This window comes from Nomascus leucogenys, chromosome 3 (genome assembly GCF_006542625.1).
Source record: "Nomascus leucogenys isolate Asia chromosome 3, Asia_NLE_v1, whole genome shotgun sequence".
In the NCBI taxonomy this organism is placed as follows: domain Eukaryota; kingdom Metazoa; phylum Chordata; class Mammalia; order Primates; family Hylobatidae; genus Nomascus; species Nomascus leucogenys.
The window spans coordinates 807876-822466 of NC_044383.1; the positions used below are offsets into that span (position 1 = coordinate 807876).

The window sequence follows — 14591 nt, forward strand, 5'->3', positions numbered from 1 at the left end:
CCCCTGGAGGCGCACACGGGGAGTGCCCGGCTCCTGCTGGGGGTGCATGGTCTGCAGAGGTGGCCTCACTGGGCTCCTCTGAGGTCACTGGAGCTGGGCTGTGAGGTGTGTTTCCTTCACGGCTTGCCTGCGACCCTGGCCCGCGTCTTGCCAGCAGGTCCCGTCTGTACGGCGCTGCCTACGAGAAACCCAAGTTCATTACTGCAGCCAAAGGAAAGGTGCAGGCGGTGGGAGGTGAGTAGGGCTGCAGGGGAGGGGGAGGGGGAGCAGGGCAGGCCGATCGGGGGCGAGAGTGGGGAGGTGAGCAGGGCTGTGTGGGCAGGGTGAGGGGAGAGGCGGAGGGGGAGGGGGAGCAGGTTGGGGGAGCAGGGGGAGGGGGGAGGGGAGCAGGGGCAGGAGTGGGGGAGGGGAGCGGGGGGGAGGGGAGTGGTGGGGAGGGGAGCAGTGGGGGGAAGGGAGCAGGGGTGGGAGCAGAGCTGATGCCCACTGTGCCTCAGGCTCCCTGCACGCGGGCCCTTTCCTTCCAGAAGCTGAAGGCCCACCAGGGAGCTGCTGGGGTCCTGGGGGTGTGGCCTCTCCCAGCCCTCCACCCACAGGGATGGAGGGGTCTGTAGTGCCTGTGACATTCTGGAAACAGGTGTAGATGGGGCGTGTGCTTCCCTGGGGCCCAGGAGGCCAATCCGCTGGCTGTGCGATGACGTGGCGGCCCCTCCACGGCATGGGACCAGGGGGACCCCACATGGAGGAAGGGACTTCCATCCATGCAGCCTTTCCTGAGGGACAGCAGCCCTTTTCCCAGTGCTCACCACGCACGGTCCAGCTGCCATCCTCAGCCCTGGGCAGCCACAGAGGGTGTGTCCGTGTCCCCACAGGCTCTTGCAAGGTGATGCGTCTGGCCATGAGTCCCACTGCCTTCTCCCACCTGCTGGCCTGTGCCCAGCAGTTCCGGAAGCAGACCCAGGCCCAGGTGTACAGCGAGGACATGGCCCTGAACACAGGCTCGGTGAGGCCCTGCAGGCTCCAAGCCACCCTGCTGGGACCCTCTGCTCCCCACCCCTGAAAGCCAGGACCCCGGCGAGGTGGGGGGAGGGGCGGGGCGCTAGGCCCGGCTGCTGAAGGGCTTGGGCCATCCCGATACCCGGGCACTGCCCAACTCCCAGGCCAAGCTCCATGTGGGGGGAGAACTCGCTCCTTGGGCTCCTTGGCCATGTCTGATCCCTGAAGCGCAGAGAAAGAGGAGGGGCCCGGCCCACTCTGCTCCACAGAGCTCAGGGTCACCTGGGCCCGGCTGTCCCCACAGGCAGGACCCTCCGTGGTGTGGGCAGAGGAGATGGGTGGGGGCTGGGGTCTCAGGGTGACCCTCCAGAGGATGGGCCAGATGCTGTGGGGCCCTTGTTGCCGAGCCAGGCGCCCTTGTCCACCATGCTGTTCGCAGAAGGGGCAGGAGCTCGGCCTTTCCGCAGGGGCCTGGCCCTCGCGGGGTCTGGGCCACACGCCCTGTTTGCTACGGGAGCCTCTTGTTTGGATTGAGTAGGAGCCAGAAGGCCTGCAGGTGGAGGAGAAGGAGCGCCCTGTGCAGAGGCTCAGCAGCGTCCTGGGGACCCTGGAGGAGCTTCTGCAGCCGCTCTTCCCCCTGCTCAGCCTCTCCGAGGCCAGGTACCGGGGATGACTTGAGGCTGGCTCCCCACCATGCTCACACATGGACACGTGTGTCCAGCGCCGTGGCCAACCACGTGTGCTTGCTGTGCCTTCTCGGACGCCTTTGTTCAGGACTCGGCGCCACCCGCCTGCTCCCAGGAAGCAGTTCTTCCTGGTTCTGCCTCCATTCCTGCCTGGAGGAGTACTGCCCACTGCCCACTGCCCACGGCCCCTCCAGCCCCTGGCCCAAGCATGGGGTCGGAGGGCAAGCACCTCCGAGGGGCCGCCCGGGCTCCTTTGATTTGGGGTGGGAAGGAAGGCAGAGGGGACAGACACCTGGCACCGTTTAGCTTGGCTGGTGGATCAGAGATGATCCCGAAATCCTGTGGCTCATCCCAGCCCCACCTCAGTGGGACCAGCCCCAGAAGTGAGCGTGGGGATTCGTGGTGCTGCTGCCTTAGAGTGAAACAGGCTGAGCAGGTGTCGCCTATATTCCAAGCGTTTGTTGTCTCTGTCTGTTTCTTAAACCCGAATATATAACCTGACTTTCAGAGTGCAGACACCTGCGGTTGTTGCCGATTCAGGGAAGTCGAAGGGCAAAGACAAGGAGGGGAAAATGTCCACAGGACAACACAGTGAGTGGGGCGGGTGTGGCCACTCAGCCTGGGGAGCTTGTCCTGCCAGAAGAGGTGGGGTTGGGATCCACCCACCCATCCGGGAACGCCAAGCGGGGTCAGGAACCCAGGAGTCCCACAAGGCCTGCAGCCCCTCCCCCCGAGGCCTCCCGGCGCATGGGGTCCCCGGAAGGTTCTGTGCACAGCCACGGACCAGCCCTCCAGCTAGGAGGCTCTGTGCCAAGCCTCCTGAGGGCACCACGGAACCCAGCAGCCACCCTCGCATGGGTGGATTGTCAGCCCCGCCACACCACACGTGCCTGCTAACAAAAAGGATCGTGTGGAGGGACAGGCGTGATGGGAGGCTGTTCCTCGCCCCGTTCTGGGGCATCTGGAGGAGGAGTTGGCATGGAGTCAAGGCGGGCTGCCAGCCTTTCCCAGTGCCCAGCAGCCAAGTCAGAAGACGGAGCCTGCGGCCCCGTGGGAAGGGTCCCGTCTTCAGGAGCTGACCTCCCTGCACTGCTGTCCCCAGACACAGTCCAGCCCGAGGTTGCGGGTGAGATAATCCTGGTCGCAGACAGACATCTCCTGGAGCTGCCACTGGAAGGTCTCTCTGTGTTCGATGAAGGGACAATTTCCTCTGTGTCACGAGAATTTTCTCTTCAAATGCTGTGGAATCGCCTCCGTAGAGAAGAGACAGGTAGGAGCTGTCCTCAGCCACCTTAATGTGTAATTTTAAAATGGAAATATTTAAATTATTTTTTCAGATGAAACAATGTTAGCTCCTATCAAAAAAAATCATCAAATGTTGCAACATTTTTCTAGGCATTTATTCATTCAAAGATATTTATAGGATATAAATACCAGCCTGGGCAACATGGTGAGAGTGCATCTCTACAAGAAATTTTAAAATTAGCCGGGCATGGTGGCATGCACCTGTGGTCCCGGCTACTCAGGAGGCTGGGAGGTGGGAGGATGGTTTGAGCCTGGGAGACTGAGGCTTTGGGGAGCTGCGATGGCGCCACTGCACTCCAGCCTGGGCAACAGAGTGAGACCCTGTCAAAAATAAAATATATATGTATATATATAAATACTCAAAACTATTTATAAAATACCTGCTATGTGCCAGTATCCTGGTGCTAAACACACAGGGAAGATGAACTTAACGCTGCTCTTGCCCCCACAAATATCTGTTTCAAAGGAGGGGACCAGATGTGTAGTAAACAGCCAGCCTCTCCGTTAGTCACTCAGACGGTGAAAAGCATGGGGGAGAGCGTGGAAGGCCCTGACCTCGGCTGGGATTCGGGGGTGATGACATTCTGTGACTGAGTGCTGGCTGTGCAGACGTGCCCAGGTTGTGAAACTTCCCCAAGCCCTACACTTGCGGCGTGTGCAGTTTTCTGCACTTCGATATCAAATTAAAGATAAATAGATTGGACTTTAGCTTCCATCTCAGATGAAGTAACAGGGACGAGATTTGTCCTTCCAGCTGACACTAATAAAAACCAGAGAAACACACGTGAAATGAGGGTTTTCAAACATTGACGGGCAGTCCGAGCAGGATGGGGGTCCTCGAAGGGGGTTGGCTGGCGAGCGCCACGGCCCACGCAGCTCTTACTCTCTGGGGAGTTTCCAGGCCACACCATCGTTGGGGGGGGGGCAGGAAGAGCCCAGGGGTCTCCCCAAGTTGAGGACAGGCAGTTTGGAGTCTGGGAAGCTGACAGCTACAACATGCAGGGCGGGACACCCGGAAGGAGAGAGCTGCAAGGAACGGCCACTCCGAGATCTGCAGAGCCCTCGGCAGGAAGACGGTCACCGCCTGTGTGCGAGGCCAGGGAAAGAGACAGCTCTGAAAATAGTGAAAACACAGATAAACACTTAAAACTCCTTTATTTTCAAAATCTCTTTAAAATATTTTTGAGCAAAAAGCTTAGAGCAAAAGAAAATAATAATGGTACGGGGTTTTATAACATAAATGTGGGATGAACAACGACAGCACAAAAGATGAGGGGGAGGGAATGGAAGCAAAGTATCTAAAGGCTCCATCCTCTGGAGAAAGTGTATAATATTACTTGAAGATAGAGTGATAAAGTTATAAACTATACATCCTCAAGTAATCAATAAAAACAAAACAAGAAAAACAACCCACAGAGTTTATAGCAAACACATAATGAAGAAGATGAAATGGAATCATAAACACACCCTTCATCCAAAAAAACACAGAAAAAAAGGGAACAGAGAACAGATAGGAAAAATAAAAAACAAATAGCAAGATAGTAGTATATTTCAACCCAACCATATCCATCATCACATTAAGTGTCTAAACACCCCCAACTAAAAGAAAAAGATCATCTGATTAAATGAAAATTCAGCGTTCAAAATATGCTTCCTCCAAGAAACCCACTTTAAATAAAAAGAAAATGGTAAGTTAAAAAGAAAGGATGGAAAAACCTTATCTCTTAGTATCCAAAGAATGTTGGCATGGTGAGATTAAATTAGAAAAAGGCGGAGTTCATCCTGGGAACATGACCAGAGCTACAGCGGGCCATTCCGTAAAGAGGACGAGGCTAATTCATGAAGAGGGTGTGAAACCTCAGTGTCTGTACATCGATTAACATCGCTGCAAAATACACGAGACAAAACCCACGGAGCCACAGAACAATCAAGATGTACCCAGGGATGGCTGGAGAGGTCAACATCCCTTTCTCAACAGTGATGGAACAAATATGCATCAAATCAGTAGGGTGTGGAGGATTAAACATACCAGCCAGCTTCATCTAACAGACATTGATGTAACATTCCCCCCACGGCAGAAGAATGTACACTTTTTCACACACACACAGAACATTTGACAAGATATACCCTAAGCTGAGCCATAAAACAAGCCTAAAAAATATGAAAGGGTCTAAATTACCCACAGTAGGTTCTCTGACCACAGTGGAGTTAAATTAGAACTTAATAACAGAAAGCATGCCTGGAAAACCCCAGTTACTTGGAAACTAAATATGCTTCTTAAATGCCCACGGATAAAAGAAGAAATTAAAAGGGGAATTTAGAAAATATTGTGATGTGAATGAAGACAAAAACACAATTTATCATTATTTGTGGATGCTGCTGAAGCACAAGCAGGAATTTATGGAACTCAGCACGTATGTTAGGAAAGAAAAAAGGCTGCAAAGCAATGACCGCTATTTCTATCTTCAAAAATTAGAAAAAGCAAATTTAACACAAGCGTGATCAAGGATGATGGAAATAAGAACGGAAATCTATGACACAGGAAACAAACACAAACCAAAAAAGCAAGTTCTTTGAGAAAAATCAATAAAATTAATACACCTCTAGTCAGGTCAGGCTGATCAGGAAAAAGAGAGACACAAAATTATCAATATCAAAAATGATAGAGGCAGCATCACTACAGAGTCAAGAGAGGATAAAAAGTAAACAATGAATGATGCTGTGCCAATAAATTTAACAACTTAGATGAAATGGACAAGTTCCTCGTAAGACCCAAACTTCCAAACTCACTCAAGAAGAAAGGGATGACCTGGATAGGCCTGTATCTATTAAAGTAATAGAATGTTTAGTTTAAAATCTTCCCACAAAGAAAAAACCTTGGCCGGGCACGGTGGCTCACGCCTGTAATCCCAGCACTTTGGGAGGCCGAGGCAGGTGGATCACGAGGTCAGGAGTTCAAGGCCAGCCTGGCCAAGATGGTGAAACCCCATCTTTACTAAAAACACAAAAATTAGCTGGGTGTGGTGGCGTGTGCCTGTAATCCCAGCAACTCAGGAGGCTAAGACAGGAGAATCGCATGAACCCGGGAGGTGGAGGTTGCAGTGAGCTGAGATTGCACCACTGTACTCCAGCCTGGGTGACAGAGCGAGACTCCATCTCAAAAAAAAAAAAAAAAGGAAAAGAAAAGAAGATACCTCTACACCCAGAGGGTTTCTACACACACCCTCCCACAGCGATGAAAGAGGAGACTCTACTTCCCAGCTGATCTTCTGAGGCTGGCATTATCCGATACCAAACCCAGAAAAAGACATCAGGAGATTTAAAAAAATGGCCAATATGCCTCATGGCTATAGACGCTAATAACATTCTTAACAAAATGTTAGGAAATGGAGCAAAACAATATGTTATGAGGATTTATATTACGTCCAAGTGGGTTTTAACCCAGGAATACAAGGGTAATTTAATATTTGAAAAATCAGCCAATGTAATTCACCATATTCATAAGCTAAAAAATAAAGACTCTCTGATGATTGCAGTAGATGCAGAAAAGCATTTGACAAAACCCAACATCCATTCTGAATACAAACTCTCAGAAAATGAGGAGGGGAAGGCAGCTTCCTCCAGCTGGCAAAGGACATCTGCAGAACACCTGCCCCTGAGCGTCGCAGGTTGGCAGGAGGCTGAGGCCGTTCCCCAAGGCCAGCAGCCAGGCAGGGCTGCTCGCTGCAGTGTCAGCACCATGCCGGAGATCCTGGCCGGAGTCGAGAGGCAGGAGGAAAACAGGAAAAGCCTCTCGGTGGCCTTTCTCTGCTGGTGGTCTCATCATCTATGTAGAAAATGTCGTCTAATCTACAGAAAAAGCTACTCTAACTAGTGAGTGATTTTGGCAAGGTTGAAGGACACAAAAGTCAAGGTACAAAAACCAATTGCATTTCTATATATCTAACTATCAGAAATTAAAACTTAAAACACTACCATTGACAACAGCTTCCAAGCCAGGAAATGATTAGGGATAAATTTGACAAAAGGTGCAAGACTTTGTACGCTCATCCTATAAAACATTGCTGAGAGAGATTAAAGAACTAAACAAATGGAGAGAAACATCACGCTCTTAGATGAGAAGGCCCAATATTGCCAAGGTGTCAATTTGCCCTAAAGTGATCTATAGATTCCACACAATTCTAGTCAAGATCTCCACAGGCTTTTTTTTTTTTTTGTAGAAATTAACAAGCTTATTCTAAAAGTTATATAAAACGTAAGGGACCCCTATAATAGCCAAAACAGAAGGGCACACGCCACCTGATGTCAGGACCCCATCACACAGGTGCGGTGTTGACACAGTGGAGTGCAGGCATGACGGTAGCTGTGTAGACCCGTGGGACCGGGCGGGGAACCAGAAGCGCGCCACAGGTGCACAGCCGGGTGGTGGCTGGCGAAGGGATGAGGACGCCGAGTGGAGGAAGGTGCGGCACCTCCACGAGTGGCTGCAGTCCCTGGACGTCCACGTGCAGAACAAAACACAACAGAAACAAGGCCGCACACCACGCAGGAAAATCAGCTCGAAATGGATCCGAGACCAAAGACCCTCACATTTCTAGCAGAAAACACTGACGAAAATCTTTATGACCGTCAGCAAATTTAAGAATTTCCACTCTTTGAAAGATATTGTTAAGAAAATGAGAAGTTATGCCAAGACTGGAAGAATCTGATAACAGTAACAAATTTAGACTGTATAAAGAATTCTCAAAACTGAATAATAAGAAAGAAACAACCCTATAAAAGATTTGAGGCTGGGCGCAGTGGCTCACGCCTGTTAATCCCAGCACTTTGGGAGACTGAGGTGGGCGGATCACGAGGTCAGGAGATCGAGACCATCCTGGCTAACACGGTGAAACCCCGTCTCTACTAAAAATACAAAAAATTAGCCGGGCGTGGTGGCGGGCACCTGTAGTCCCAGCTACTCGGAGAGGCTGAGGCAGGAGAATGGCGTGAACCCGGGAGGCGGAGCTTGCAGTGAGCCGAGATCGCGCCACTGCACTCCAGCCTGGGTGACAGCAAGACTCCGTCTCAAAACAAAAGGAAGTCAGAGCAAAGAGGCAGAATGATCCCAAGGTGAGCAGAGGAGCACATGCAGAAAGTGCCCAAGAAGATGCCAAGGAAACAGAGATGCCACAGAGAAGAGCAACCGAGAATGCCAGAAACAGAAAGGGACAGCGCTAACGATGCACCAGCGGCGATAGAGAACACGGAAGTCTCCGAGCAACTTTGAATCAACATAGCAAAACCCCTGGGCAGCAAGGACCAAACACTAGGAGAAAACACTTTCAGATGCCAGGAAGAAAGCAAACCTGAGTAGTCTCATAACCAGTAAAAAAGGACATTGATGGATTGAAGTCTTCCCACAAAAATATATCCGTTTTTCCATGTTTTCACGGAATCCTGCCAGACTATCAAGAAACAGATCATGTCAGTGTTAGATAAATCTCCTCAGTAATAGAAAAGTAGACAGCTCCTCCCATCCTTCCCTAGGCCAGCCTAACTGCTCCCAGACTGCTCCAGAACAGCACAACAAATACATAAAAAGATAAGCTGTCATCACTCAGTTCAGCCTTTTCTCTTCCCTTCCCACTTCCTGATGGGGTCTCGCTCTGTCACCCAGGCTGGAGTGCAGTGGCACAATCACAGCTCACTGCAGCCTCCACCTCCTGGGCTCAAGCGATCCTCCCACCTCGGCCTCCCAAAACACTGGGATTACAGGCATGAGCCACTGTGCCCGGCCCCAGTTTAACCTTAAAACGCTACAGATGTCCTAGAGGAACAGTGAGTGGTGTGAGCGTTTCAGTCAGCGCAGGGTAAAAGCATTTGATAAAATGCACACATTTACTTCGTGAGCCAGGAACCAAACGCAATGCCACATCCTGAAAAAGAAATCCATCAAAAGCTAGAGACAGCCTCCTTCTTAACGGGGATCCCTCAGAAGCAGCCTCTTTGAGGGCGTCAGGCAGTGGGCCCCATCCATGCGTCCATTCCGCTGTCTGCTGGCGGCCCCAGCATAGGCACACAGAAAGGAAAGAAAAGTTGGGGGCAGAAACAGGAGGGAAGTGTCCATCCTTCCCAGGCACATGACTGTCTACTCAGAGCCTGCAAAAGAAAGTGTCCATGTCAAAAGGGGCAGGTTGTAAATCCCTTTACAGAAGGCCCTGGAACCAGCGAGAGGCCCGGGCATGGCAGGCACACTGGTGAGTATCCAGTGGGGTGTGTGAATGGTCAGCCAGGTGGGCCTTGGAGCCTTTGGAGAGTGGTTCTTTCTTGAGGACTTTCCCCAACCCTGTGAACCTTTGCATTTCAGAAGTTATTGCCATGTCAACTTTACAAAAATTAAAACCGCTTGTTCTCACAACTTGTTTTTTTTTCATTGAAGTGAAATTTGCATAACATGAGATTAACCGACAGTGTGGCCGGAGGGCTGCCTCGAGCTGCTGCCAAACATCCCTGCCTCTTTCTTGTCTTCAACAGAAGGTGGTGTGAAAAAGGAGGGGAGAAGCAGAGACCCCAAAAAGAGAAGCCTAGCAAAGAAGGGCAAGAAGGTGGGTGGGGGCCTGTGGTGGGGGATCGGGCTGGTGGGCACAGCGGGAGGTCACGCTCCTGGCCCCTGCACCTGCTGACCCTGGTCTGTGGTTGCAGGGCAGTGTCCCCCGGACCATCCCCCCTGACTGCATCATAGTCGACTCGGACAACTTCAAGTGTATCCTTTGATGGGCCCCGGGGGGGCCCCAGACCCCGCCCTGTGCTCCCGTTTCTCCTTGACCGGGACCAAGTCATCGTGGACCCATACGAGGAGGCTCAGGGCCCAGGTGGGTGCTGCACAGGGCTCCCCGTTCAGGCACACGCCAGCCTCAGGCCTCCTGCCGTCCTGCAGTTGTGGGCAGCAGCTGGTGCCCCACTCCTCGAGGCTCCAAAATCTGCATATGTGCTTGCCCCGTTTTGGCTTTAAATATTTTAATTTGTTGAGGTTTTCTCTCTGGCTAGCCTGGTTCTACCATCACCCCACCAGGGCATGGCAGGGCACTGACATATGCGCCTGCATTCACTGTGACCCCTCCCCAGGGACCCCGGCCCTGCACACCTGTGTCTGATGACACACCGTGGTCTGTATCTACCCCGTTCTCCTTGCAGAAATGCTGACTCCTGTCTCCGTCACCCAAGACATTTTGGAAAGATTCCAAGACACGTTCACGTCGCGATGGGCGGGACATCTGGGAAGCAAGCACTTTCCCAGGTTCGGATCTGGGCTCCCAGGAGCCGTTTGCAGTGTGGCAGGTCTTGGGGGTCCAGCGGGGTGCCACTGCCCCCCACCCCCGGCTCCCTGGGTCTGCCCTGCAAGTCCTGCCACATACAGCATGCGATGCTGAGGCAGACCCAGCTCCTTGAATCCTCACAGAGACTGGGCGAGGGGCACTGTTATCCTGCCTTACAGATAGCGACCTGGGGCCCCCGGGGTCACCGATAGTGCAGGGTCCAGCAGCAGGGGCTGCCTCTTCACCACCAGCACTGCAGCCCCCTCCAGAGACCACCCGCAGACTCTGCCCCCCAGATGCCCTCGGGGTTCTGTGGTCCAGAGGTGTCCAGAAGCAGCCAGCAGGGAACCAGAGCAACCAGGGAGAGAGCACCACGGGTGGGAAGGGTCGTTCCATGTCACAGGCTCCATGCCAGGGGCGGGGCTGCAGGGGCAGGTGTGTGCAGGGCAGGTGTGCAGGGCAGGTGTGCAGGGCAGGTGTGTGCAGGGGCAGGTGTGTGCAGGGCAGGTGTGTGCAGAGGCAGGTGTGTGCAGAGGGTGGCACTGCAGGGGCAGGTGTGTGCAGGGGCGGGGCTGCAGGGGCAGGTGTGTGCAGGGGGGGGGGGGGGGGGGGGGGGGGGGGGGGGGGGGGGGGGGGGGGGGGGCAGGGGCAGGTGTGTGCAGGGGCAGGTGTGTGCAGGGGTGGGGCTGCAGGGGCAGGTGTGTGCAGGGGTGGGGCTGCAGGGGGTGTGGGGGGGGCTGCAGGGGCAGGTGTGTGCAGAAGCAGGTGTGTGCAGAGGGTGGCACTGCAGGGGCAGGGCTGGGGTCCTGTATGGAAGGAGGGAACCCTGGTCTGGTCACTGTCTCCCATGCCTGGAGTACTGGGGGTGCCTTGACCTCCATGTGCTGGGCCATTGGGAAAGCCCCTCCTAGCGTTTCCCGCAGCCAGCCCCGCCCGAGTAGGGGGTGTTCATTCCAGCGTAGAAGTCCATGCTCACCGGGGGTCCCCTTGACTAGGCTCCGTTGTGATCCCTGTGATCAGAGCACAAAGGAGGGAGGCCTGGGCATTAGGAACATGAAAGAAAGTTCAGTTTAACGCACAAACGGGACAGGCGTGGACCACGCAGGATGTGGCGTGCTTTAAGAACGCACGGTGGGGTCTGGTGCAGGTGCATGGGCACCGTTGGCCGGCACTGTCCTCTCTCCGCAGCCAGGCCCAATGGGAGCAGGCCCTGGGCAGCTGCAGCGGCTTCTTCTTCTATGGAATGGAGAGCTTCCTGTCCCATATATTAGTGGAGAGATTGGTCGCCATGAACTTGCAAGGTGAGGGGTCCTCTCGGCACCCCCTCCCCCGCGGGCACAGGACAAATCCACCTGAGGGCAGAGCAAGGCCACTGTCGCCTGCTGGTGCTGCCCCCACCCCCTGTGACCGCAGCCCCCTCCTGCCCCCACCCTCTGTGACCGCAGCCCCCTCCTGCCCCCCACCCCCTGTGGCCGCAGCCCCCTCCTGCCCCCCACCCCCTGTGGCCGCAGCCCCCTCCTGCCCCCCCCCCTGTCCGCAGCCCCCCCCCCCCCCCCCCCCCCCCCCCCCCCCCCCCCCCCCCCCCCCCCCCCCCCCCCCCCCCCACCCCCTGTGGCCGCAGCCCCCTCCTGCCCCCACCCCCTGTGGCCGCAGCCCCCTCCTGCCCCCACCCCCTGTGGCCGCAGCCCCCCCCCCCCCCCCCCGCCCCCTCCTGCCCCCACCCCCTGTGGTCCGCACCCCTGTGACCGCAGCCCCCTCCTGCCCCCACCCTCTGTGACCGCAGCCCCCTCCTGCCCCCACCCTCTGTGACCGCAGCCCCCTCCTGCCCGCCACCCCCTGTGGCCACAGCCCCCTCCTGCCCCCCACCCTCTGTGACCGCAGCCCCCTCCTGTCTGCAGGTGGACGACCTCTGGCCACCCTGCACCCCCTGCCTGGCCCACAGAGACATGGCAGCCACAGGGGCTTCTGGCCCTCCCGCCCTTCATTTCTGAGTGTCCCCACTCTGCCCAACCCAGCTTTTCAGACCTGGCAGGCCAGGAGTCAGGAAGGCTGGGGTGGGCAATTCAGGACCGTGCTGGTCATGGCCCCTCCCTCAGGGCCCCTCTAGTCTAATCGTGGGCACTTGGGACCTCGCCTTCCCCTTCGCTGTCCACCAGCCATGGAGGGGCTGCCAGGTGTGGTCCTGCCGTGCCCGGCACAGTGACACCCCAGCCAGCTCCAGCACAGGGGGGGGGCTTTTGGCAGGAGGTGGGGATGGCAGGGCAGGCTGGGGGCGTGGTGTGAGCACAGCACATGCATAGGGGCACATCACCCCGTCACACGCCACAGCCCGAGGGTAGCGCTGACGGAGACAGTAGGCACAGCCACTCAGATACCGCAGGGCGAGCAGTCAGGAGGCAGGTGTGGCTCAGCCCTGTGCCAAGGCCACCCCTCTGACTCAACTCCTGTGGCTGCAGCCCCACCAGGACGCCCCCTGTGCAGGGCCAGCCTACTTGCCGTGACCTTCTCTGATGGGGCTGCTGATGGCCCCACTGTGTGGGGTTGACGGGAGCCTTTCAGGGACCTGGGAAGCGCTGTGCCCCCCATGAGGGGCGTGGGCCCTGCTGATGGAGTGGAGCAGGTGTGTGGACACTTGTCCCATGGCACCTGGCACCCAGGGCCTGCACTTGGGTGGGGCCAAGCAGGACCCCCACTCTGCTCTGAAGCCTGGGCCTTAGCCATCAGAGGTGCCGGAAGCCCATCCCAGGTGGAGTTAGAAATGGGCCTCTTTGAAAGTTTAATTCCAACTGAGGCAGTAAGTAAAGAAGAATAGCCCTCGCCAGGGCTCCCCCAACTCTGCAGCAGCCTCGGCCTCACGCAGCTGGACAGCCTGTCTGTGGGAACGGCCAGGTTGCGAGTGGAAGTGGGCAGCCATCCTCCGGCATTCATGGGGCTCGCAGCAGGCACACCCAGGGTTGCACTGGCTCCTGGTCCCTGCTTCCGTGGAGGCCCCAGGCCAGCAGCCTGTCCCTCCGTCCTTGGGGAGGGCTCCATCTCATACACCTCATTCATGTGGGGTGCCAGGGCGTCCAGGCATGGTGGGGGCGCCGAGATGCCCTCCAGGGCAGAGGAAGCTGGGGGAGCCCAGGTGGGCTTCCCACCACTTCCTGTTGCCCGGCACAGTCGCCTGGAGGAGGCTGTGAAGGGTCTGGGCTCCTGAGGCTGGCGAGGTCCACTGTGGCCAGGGGGGTCCCTGGAAAGACTCTGACAGTCATGAGGTTGGAGCCTGGAGCTGAGAGGCCAGCGTGCCATGCCCTGCCACGCCCTGGGGGCACAGGCTCCCCCTGCCCACACCGCACCCCCACTCCCCGTGTCGGGCCAAGGCTGCTGAGCTGCCCTTCCCGTCCCGGCAGAGTGCCAGGTGGCAGTCCTGCTGGACCTGGCACGGTCCTACCAGAGCTTGAAGCGGCACATGGAGAGCGTGGAACACAGGAGGTGCCTGGCTGCCCGGAGCGGGTGGGCGGGGGTGCTGAGGATGGAGAGGTCAGACGGGCGTGGGACCCACGAGGGAGCAGGGACCTGGGGTCAGGTTTCAAGAATGGTGAGAGCTGTCGGGGCGCACATGCGTTCCAGCAGTTGGCGAGGTGTGGCTGTGCATGGGGAGGGGGCGGCTCAGCTGGGCCCCTGGCACCAGCCCACGGGAGCCGGGTCCCCACAGCGCCTCACAGCTGTCCCTGGAGGAGCCCGTCGAGGCAGCCATCCTGCTCAGCCTGGTGGGCGTCAAGAGCATCCTGGCAAACCAGTGGCCGACACTGCTGCAGGACAACGCACTGCGGGCCAGCGTCTTATGGGAAAGTGCGTGGGCCCCTGGCATCCCTTCAGCAAGGCTGCCAGGGTGTCCATGCCCGCCTGAGGGGATGCTTCTCCCCTAGATCTGTTGGCCGTTGGGAAGCCGGTTGGAGAAACGGTGCGTCTCCTTCAGAAGATGAGTGGCGACGAGGCAGTGAACCAAGGTAAGGGAGGGGCGGTCTGCACCCCGCGGCCTTCAGCACCCTCTGCAGCTGCTGCCTGTGGGGCACGTGCACCCCAGAGCCCTGCAGGGACAGGTGTCTCCACTTCTCCATGGGGAACTGGGACTCCAGACATTAACTAGGAGCCGGAAAGAGGGAGGGCTTGTTGCCTGGAAGCTGCCTACGTCTCTGTACCGCCCCAGCCCCCCACCGTGGCGTGACCCCGGCAGTGATGGCCCACAGTGCCACGTGGCTCCAGAACCCAGAGGGAAAGCATCACGGTTCCTCGTTGACAGCTCCAGTCACACAATCCCCAC

At 56.4% G+C, this 14591-nt stretch overlaps 1 protein-coding gene across 1 annotated transcript in view; it reads left to right on the top strand.

Annotated features, from left to right (window-relative positions):
• Nucleotides 1-14591, top strand: part of CFAP46 (cilia and flagella associated protein 46) — a 114293-nt gene that overhangs the window by 97904 nt on the left and 1798 nt on the right. The window contains 12 exon segments of the mRNA XM_030805013.1: nucleotides 158-234; nucleotides 873-1003; nucleotides 1535-1656; nucleotides 2191-2273; nucleotides 2785-2952; nucleotides 9504-9574; nucleotides 9672-9732; nucleotides 9806-9841; nucleotides 10164-10266; nucleotides 11474-11586; nucleotides 13678-14119; nucleotides 14197-14277. Coding sequence (XP_030660873.1) covers nucleotides 158-234; nucleotides 873-1003; nucleotides 1535-1656; nucleotides 2191-2273; nucleotides 2785-2952; nucleotides 9504-9574; nucleotides 9672-9732; nucleotides 9806-9841; nucleotides 10164-10266; nucleotides 11474-11586; nucleotides 13678-14119; nucleotides 14197-14277 — 1488 coding nt within the window.